At 39.4% G+C, this 8,530-nt stretch overlaps 1 protein-coding gene across 1 annotated transcript; it reads right to left on the bottom strand.

Annotated features, from left to right (window-relative positions):
- Positions 1 to 4,158: 4,158 nt before the first annotated feature.
- Positions 4,159 to 8,530, bottom strand: s100a10b (S100 calcium binding protein A10b). Its single transcript, XM_036592963.1, has 3 exons — positions 8,398 to 8,530; positions 6,679 to 6,828; positions 4,159 to 4,386 (listed from the first exon to the last, which is right to left on the bottom strand). Exons 2-3 carry the CDS (start codon positions 6,817 to 6,819, stop codon positions 4,243 to 4,245), a joined length of 285 nt encoding a protein of 94 aa, XP_036448856.1. The 5' UTR covers positions 6,820 to 6,828; positions 8,398 to 8,530; the 3' UTR covers positions 4,159 to 4,242.

The raw sequence follows: 8,530 nt of genomic DNA, 5'->3' as shown, positions 1-8,530 counted from the left end.
CTTCTTTAAATAACAGATAGAAGACACGTTTGACCAAACTAGTTCCTTTAAGTGCAGTATTCCAAAGAGCTGAGTGAAAGGGGCACGGAGAGAGCCACAGAAACATTTTGAGGGGCTTAAAAAGAGAAGTGTCTTTCATTACTTTGTGGCGTCACACCATACAATAAAGTTCCTTAGCAACTACTTTGTTTGCACAAACTGCAGACATGCCAGAAAAAGAAAAATGCCACATACAGTGCTGGTCAAAAGTCTGGACATGCCTACTCTTTAACAGAACTAGAGAAGACATCAAAACTAAGAGATTACACAGTGATTTTTTATAGTTAAGTCAATGATGGAACACAAAAAATCTACTGTACACATTTTACCCCTTACTGCAAGTGTAGTCCACTGGCCATCCCTGCAGGAAAAACAGCCTGGCCAGTTCGAAACCAGCTTAGCTTGTTGACCAGCGTAGAGCGTTTTTGTTTGAGTTTGACACTTTAGCTAATCAACCAGAGCTAATCCTCTCCATGATAGATGGGGGTAGAGGCAACAGAATATCTTTGGTAAATAATATTTTGCCCCATCCCCATACAGTAATGTAATCAAAACTCAGAAGACATATCCCATGTGATTGCTAAGGTGCTGCTAAGTGGTTGCTAAGGTGTTGCTGGGTGGTTGCCATGGTTTCCCAGATGGTTGCTAATGTGTGGCTAGGCTGCTGTAATGTATCCCAGGTGGTTGCTCGGTGGTTTCTATGGTGTTGCAGATGGTTGCAATTATATCCCAGGTGGTTGCTTGGGAGTTGCTAGGTCACTGCTGTGGTACCCTATATTTTTAATAGGGTGCTGCTAACGGACTTCTAAGGTATCATGTTGTTATATGTTGAGGGCACAAACTTTTGCCCCCAATTCATTGCTATGGGGGGGGGAAATCGTCATTTACCGATTATTGAATGAAAACCGTACATCCGATCAAAAAGCTGTAAACAAGTCCACCATTTGCGTTCAGTCCGACCAATCCAGAGTTGGAATGGTGTCGATATCTCGAAACTGTGGGATGAGTTTGGGGACAAATAGAAAATAAATCAAATAACATTAGTGTTGCTTAGCGGTGTGCTGTCAAGTTAAAGGGTGCAGGAAAAGAAGCCCTTTTTCAGAACAACACAAGGCTGGAATTTTTTATACTGCAAAAAAAAGCCAAAGAATGCATTCAAGCTGGCACCTGATTGCATACCTGCAATGAATAGGAAACAGATGTTGCCCTAAAGAGTGATTGGGGTAAAAAACTGGAGCTCAGGCTGGTTATTTTAGTACATAACCGCTCTATTTCTGCTATTATTTGAGAGCTGTCTTCAGATTTAATACTTCAGATTAATAGTTTGCACAGTTTTCTCCTTACTGGTTAATGAGATGCTTGATATCCAGAGTTTGGTTTTTTGTCTTGCACTGGTGCTACAAGACTAATATAGCTAATAAGTAACAGAATCTTGTCCACCTTTTCACTTCACAAAATATCCAGTTTCTTACTGCTTTAGCTAAGTCAATGAACATGTGCTTAGTTGCTAAGTTATCAGTTTGTTCCTTTAAATGTGTCTGAGACGTTTCTGGGACAATGTGTAGTTTTACAGCTGTCATTACAGTCGAGTGAAAATGAAACTATGGCCGTAACAGGAATGTTATGAGCATAAACCTCTAAAGACAGTGCAGAGCTTCAAATGACATATGAACATGGCTTCTTAATCACTGCTTGAAGAAGCCCAGCTGTTATTGTTGAAATCGGTGCCCATAAAATTCAACCAGATGAAGAATTTCACGTTGAAAATCACCGGTTGCTGCTAACAGACTCACTTTAGCTGGTTCACACATTTTCTTTGTAACTAGACACATTCTGGCCTCACTAGAGTAGCGGAAAGCTAGCCCGCTAACAGGCTAACCCTCAAATAATAACAGACGAATTCAAGCCTTCACAGATGGAGTTAGTTAAAAAGTGAGACAAAGAAAAGAACAGGTGACTTGTCTGTCACAAGCTTACAATGGCTTTATTTAACTCAAGCTAATATTAAAATCTAACCCTGTTAGCTTGGCGCTAGCGCCATGCCATGCTACCGTGTTAGCATTGGGTTTTTTTTTTACTTGAGCAAATTCGTAGATTTATACATTAAACACTGCAATGTAATGGCCTCTGTCTGACTGTGTGAAGAAAATGTAGAAGTTTAAATGTATAACTTTATTACCGTAATTTGTGTAAGATATAAACATTCATATTGTTAGGATGTTATTAACATTTAACATACACTACATGGCCCACAAGTATGGTGTCCATAAGTATGTGGACACTTAACCATCACCCCTATATGAGCTTGCTGAACATCTCATTCCAAAACTATGGACAATAATATGGAGTTGCCCCCCTCTTTGCAGCTATAACAGCCTCTGTTCCTCTGGGAAGGCTGCTTTCCACAAGATTTTGGAGTGTGTCTGTGGGAATTTGTGCCCATTCAGTCAGAAGATCATTTGTGAGGTCAGGCACTGATGTTGGATGAGAAGGCCTGGCATTCAGTTGAAGTTCCAATGCATCCCAAAGGTGCTCAGTGGGGTTGAGGTCAACTTGTCAAACCATGTCTTTATAGAGCTCGCTTTGTGCACAGGGGCTTAGTCATGCTGGAACAGGAAGCATATAACTGTCTAAAGTGTCTTTGTCACATTAACATTAACCTTCCCTGGAAATAAGGGGCCTGAAAAACAGACCCAGACCATTATTCTATTATACCTCCTCTACCAAGCTTTACTGTTACAGTATGCATTTCAATAGGTAGTGTTCTCCTGTTTTTAGGGGCTCAAAAGTACAACCCTATTTCCAGAAAAGTGCAAAATATAAATAAAAACAAAATACAATAATGTGCAAATCATCTTAACCTTATATTTAATTAAAAATAGTACAAAGACAACATATCAAATGTTGAAAGAAATGTAATTGTTTTTTGAAAAATATATGCCCATTTTGAATTTGATGCCAACATTTCGTTTCAACAAAATTGGGACAGGGGCAACAAAAGGTTGGTAAATTTGTGTAATGCTAAAAAAACACCTGGTGGTTGATTGACAACAGGTCAGTAACATGATTGGATATTAAAAAGCATCCCAGAGTCTTTCAGAAGTAAGAATGGGTAGGGGTTCACCACTCTGCATAAGACTGCCTAAGTAAGTAGTACAACAATTCAAGAATAAACATAAAATAGCAAGGAACTTTTGGTTTTCATCATCTTCAGTACATAATATCATTAAAAGATTCAGAGAATCTAAGGAAGTCTCTATATGCGAGGGACAAGGCCGAAAAACAGCATTGGCTGGTCATGATCTTTGGGCCCTCAGGTGGCACTGCATTAAAACAGACATGACTCTGTAGAGGAAATCACTGCATGGCTTCAGAAACACTTCTGAAAACCACTGTTTGTGAAAACAGTTTGTCGCTGCATCCACAAATGCAAGTTAAAACTCTAAAACACAAAGAAGAAACGGTACATAAACAGGATCCAGAAATGCTGCCACCTTCTCTGAGCCCGAGCTCATTTAAAATGGACTGAGGGGAAGTGGAGAAGTGTCCTGTGGTCTGACAAATCAACATTTGAAATTCTTTTTTTTGGAAATCATGGACACTGTGTCCTCCGGGCTGAAGACCACTCAGCTTGTTATCAGTGCACAGTTCAAAAGCCAGTATTCATGATGGTATAGGGATGCATTAGTGCACATGGTGACTGGCACATCTGTGAAGGCACCATTAATGCTGAATGATGAAACGAAAAATACAACAAAGGAGACCCTGAACTGATGAGCAGCTGAAATCCTGTTAAGCAAAAATGGGATAACATTTCACTTTCAAAACTGCAGCTGTTGTTAAAAGAAGAGGTGATGAAATACAGTAGCAAACATCTCCCCGTCCTAAACTTTTTTGGAACCAAATGGGCATATATTTTTCAGTTTCGACATTTGATTTGTTGTACTAACTTCAATGAAATAGAGTGTTTTTATTTACATTTGGCACAACCTTTTTGGAAATGGGGTTGCATAACAGAAGCCAATGGGCAGTTATTATTATGAAATGAATATGTGTATACATGAACTAAACCCTCTTATGAACCCTTAAGACTTTGAATTTACACACTCAAACACAGGCTTGTTGTTCGCAGTGGTGTTTATTAAAGCTCATTTATAAAATGACTCAGTAGAAAACCCGACTTTCTTCTCTCTCATCCTTCTTTTACTTCTTCACCTGGTAGCACTGTTCGCAGGCGATGGACAGACCGACCACCAGCGCCACAAACTCTTCAAAGCTGACCTCTCCGTCTCCGTTAGTGTCCAAATCCTTCATTATCTTATCCACTGTGGCAGGGTCTTTCTGAGCCTAGAGAGAGAGAAAGAGAGTGAGAAAGAGAGGGCAAGAGAAAAAACAGAAGAGAGAGAAAGAGAAAAAACTAAGAGAGAACGAGAGATGAAAGAGAACGAGACAGCAAGAAAGAAGAGAGGGAGTTAGAGAAAGAGGGTGAGAGAAATAAGAGAAGAGAGAAAAACAGAAGAAAAAAAAAAGCAGGAGAGAGTGTGAGAAAAAAGAGAAGAGAGACAAAGAATGAGAGGAAAAAAGGCAAGAAAAAAGAAAAAAGGAGCGAAAGAAAAAAGAATGAGAGATGAAAGAGAGTAAGACAGAGAAAGAAGAGAGAGGGAGTGAGTGAAAGAAAGAAGAGGCAGAGAAAGCAAGAGAAAAGAATGAGAGCAAAAAAGGTGAGGGAAAAAAAGAGAGGGGGAGAAAGAGGGTGAAAAATAAGAGAAAGAAAAAAGAGTGAGAGAAAATAGAAAAGAGAAAGAAAAAGCAAAAGAAAGAGAAAAAAGGAGAGACACAAAGCAAAAGAGATGAAAGAGTGAGAGAAAGAATGTCTGAATATATCTGTCTGTTATCAAACTGGCTAAATGAATGAGCTGGTGTGAGAGTTTAGGAACAGACCTGCATCCTGGAGAGGAGAAAATATATTAAAAAAGAAAAGAAAAAGGAAAAAAAAGGGATCTGAACTGAAGGTTATGAGTGAGAGAGTGGAGGAGAAGTAGAGGAACTGAGTGATTGAGCAAGTGCCAGAGGAATGAGAACAAAGGGTGGGGGAAATGTGTTCCAGGGCGAGGCTCAACATTCTGAGCCCCCTGAGAGAAATTTACAAAGTAACACAATGATATCAGTTAAAAATGGCATCTGCATTCTGAGACTGTGACGATTACTCGATTGACCTCTCAAAACCCAGACCAGAGGACTGTAAAAATGAAGAGTCAACTCAACTTAAAATCATAAAGTTACTCATTACACAGCTTTTCTTGAGCTGACTCAACTTGAGGACCTCAGAGTTCACACAACTTAAAAGTTCTTCCAACTCAGTTTTCCAGTTCTGCGTCTCAGTTATGTGATGCCATAGCCATCCGTAAGTGGGTACCACAACAGAGAAAATGACTGATGAGATTGTGAGTTGGGTGAGCTCGGGTCTTCTCAAGTGTTACCTTACAGTTTTTTGTTAAGCTGACTTTCATTCTTAACAACATAAAGCTTATTATTCTGTAACAACATGGACTTCAGTTCAAATTGAGTTATTCTTAGGTTGCAGAAGTATGTATTAAAAGTGGGGTCAGTCCTGGACATATAAAGGGAAATACCTGATTAAAAATGGACCTTCTCTAGGAAACAGCTCTAATTAGTTGACAATTTGCATAATGTTAATAAGTTAACAAGCAAATTTGTAACCTATTTTCAATTTTTCTACTGGTTTCTATTACAGAAAAAATATACTTTAATACACCATCACTGTCGGAACAAAACCTATTTTACAGAGGCTTTTTTAACAGAATTAGAAACTATAAAAAGGGTAAAAATATCAAGGTAAAAATCTTGTTTTCTTAACTTCCATTTCCAATTAAGCATGTGTATCTTTACAGAAGAAGGAAAAATCCTTCTTTACTTTCAATGTAAGTCAATGGAACCAGAATTTTTGCCAAGTCATTCTGGGCCATTTCTATTGGTTCATTCATCATGAAATTTACACACAATGCAAAGGCCAACAGGCATTTCAAATTATATATATATAGTTCAGAATTTGGATAAAAAAATGCCTGCAGAAATCTAGAAAACAATGCAAATATTTTACCTTTGGTATATACTTCTATTTTACTTTTTTGGTATATACTATATACAGTCTTTTAAATCCTTGTTTGTCTTTTTCCAATATAGTGTATTGGAGAGATTGTTTTTTTTCAGTTTAGTCCATTTTTATTGTTTGGCCTTTCAAAAAAAAAACATTATTCATCAAGCATTAAGGTAATATAGATTTCTTCATTACCTTGTCAACGATGATATAATCAATAGTGATATAATCAACAGTGAGATGCTTTTGTATTCACTGCCTTTCTGTACTCTTAAGTACCTTAAGTAAAGGAAATGAGTGAGGAGGATGATGAAGAGCAGGGAGAACCAGACTACTGTATACCTTAAGGGAATTAGTGAAGAGGATGAAGAAAAACAGGGGAACCGGACTACTCTACCTAAAGGAAGCGAGGGGAAGAGTGAAGAGGATGATAAAGAGCAAAGAGAAAAAGGGCTACTGCGCCTGAAGTGAGGGGACGAATGAAGAGGATGATGAAGAGCAGGGAAAACGGGCTACTGTACCTTTAAGAAGCTGGCGAGCTCGGCCTCCATGAGCTGTCTGAGCTCTCTGCGGCTCAGCGTGTTGCTGTTGCCCTCTTTCCCCGCGTAACGGTGGAACACTGTGATGAGGGTTTCCATCGCTCTCTCCAGATCAGACGGCATGGTGGCTCACTGAGGAGAAACCATTTTGCACATTCACATCATTTTGTACGAACCTCATGAATTATACAGCACATCTCCATTCAAATTAGGCATCTCCTCAGCATAAAGAGCAACCGTGCAAGTAAACCCCTCCTCCATTCCTTGAGTACATACCACAAATCTTCCCTTGTAGAACTGGCTATGTGATAGGAAGGTGTACATCATAAACACCAACTAGAAAACTTAAGATTTGTACGTATTAGTGTAAAAATACACACACATGATATGTAGGATATGTGTTCTAGATAAATCTAGAGTCAGAATTGTGCACAGTGATGGTGATAGGAACCAGACGTCCACCTCTACAAGCTCCCTCACAGAAAGTTACTACATGAAATGGTTAGATATACACTGCCTGATGTCTGACACATTGTTTTGTGATAAAGGTTTGCATTTTAATTGATTCATGGTGGAGGGGCACATGCAGGGCGTTGTGAGACAAAATAGTCCCCCAAGAAAACATATTTTTTCCCGATTTATGACTATTTTACCATCATAACATTACATCATGCTTAACTGGACAACTTGGTGGCACAGAGAATCATGTTAAAGGCAAAATGTACGTAGACATAAGGCAGACAAATAGTGAAGAAACAGTAATAGATCAACAGGATCTATTTATGGTGGAGGGATACATGCAGGCCATTGTGAGAGAAAATAGTCCCTGAAGAAAACTTATTTTTTTCCAAATGTATGACTATTTCACCATCATAACATTACATATAACACCTCAGAAGGCACGTGGAGGTTCACTGGTGGTTTTGGATAGTAGATAAAAGGGCTATATTTGTGTTGTAGACATCGTGACCCCTGGTTCCTATCACCACTGTAATGAAATCTAAGTCAGTACGTTTCTCTACAAATGAACCATTTCACATCAAACCACTCTGCATGACTTTGTTTACATTTTAAGGACTGAATTATTTAGAAATTTTACAAAAGTGGTCAGTCTAATGGGCATGTTCAGTGCTACAACTACAGTACGCTCCCCCTAGTGCAGACCAGCTAGCCTTAGCACTGGACATTTGTCTCGTTTCTCTCCTTCTGGTCCACCATGAGCTTCTTCTGCTTCTCCATCCACTGACTGCGGAGCTCAAATGGCCTTTTTTCCTGACCAGCGCAACTTGCGTAAGAATGCGTAATGCCCCTGGAATGCGTTAGTAGCAGCATCAATAAAAAAGACATAAAGTGCTGCTTTCTAAACCCACACTGTGGGCTACTACACCAAATGGTCAACTGCAGTCAATTCAACAGCGTAGTTCACTGCAGGTGAGTTTGCTGGCCCTGGTGCCGGCCAACGTGCGTCATGCGTAACTGGACAACGTGTTGGCGCAGAGAATCGTTTAAAAAGCAAAACGTACGTAAAACGTAAGGCGGACAAATCATGAAGAAACAGAAATAACACAACAGGATCGAGTCTCAAAGCTTTTAAGCCGCTCAAAAGAATAAGTTTAAAAACTTTTCTATTCTTTTAAAGATTCTGGCTGACAGAATGTAAAGAGAGAGCGACTTTATTAAGACACTAAAGCAGGAACTTACCGCTTGTTGAAGACGGAGAGGAACTGTGAGAGCAGGGATTTTTGCCTTGCAGGGGAAAAATGCCAATGTTTGCAGGAGACTTTATACTCAGGCACCGCCCGAACGCTGCGCATGCGCAGTGTGCTTCTCCGGC

This window comes from Colossoma macropomum, unplaced genomic scaffold (genome assembly GCF_904425465.1).
Source record: "Colossoma macropomum unplaced genomic scaffold, Colossoma_macropomum, whole genome shotgun sequence".
In the NCBI taxonomy this organism is placed as follows: Eukaryota; Metazoa; Chordata; class Actinopteri; order Characiformes; family Serrasalmidae; genus Colossoma; species Colossoma macropomum.
The sequence above is the reverse complement of the archived record's forward strand: the minus strand, read 5'-3'. Positions and strand labels throughout refer to the sequence as shown.

Coding starts and splice junctions, on each gene's coding strand:
- s100a10b (XM_036592963.1), bottom strand. CDS start 6,819: ATGCCGTCTGATCTGGAGAGAGCGATGGAAACCCTCATCACAGTGTTC. Junction 4,387..6,678: donor AGCTCGCCAGCTTCTTAAAG/GTACAGTAGCCC, acceptor CTCTCTCTCTAG/GCTCAGAAAGACCCTGCCAC.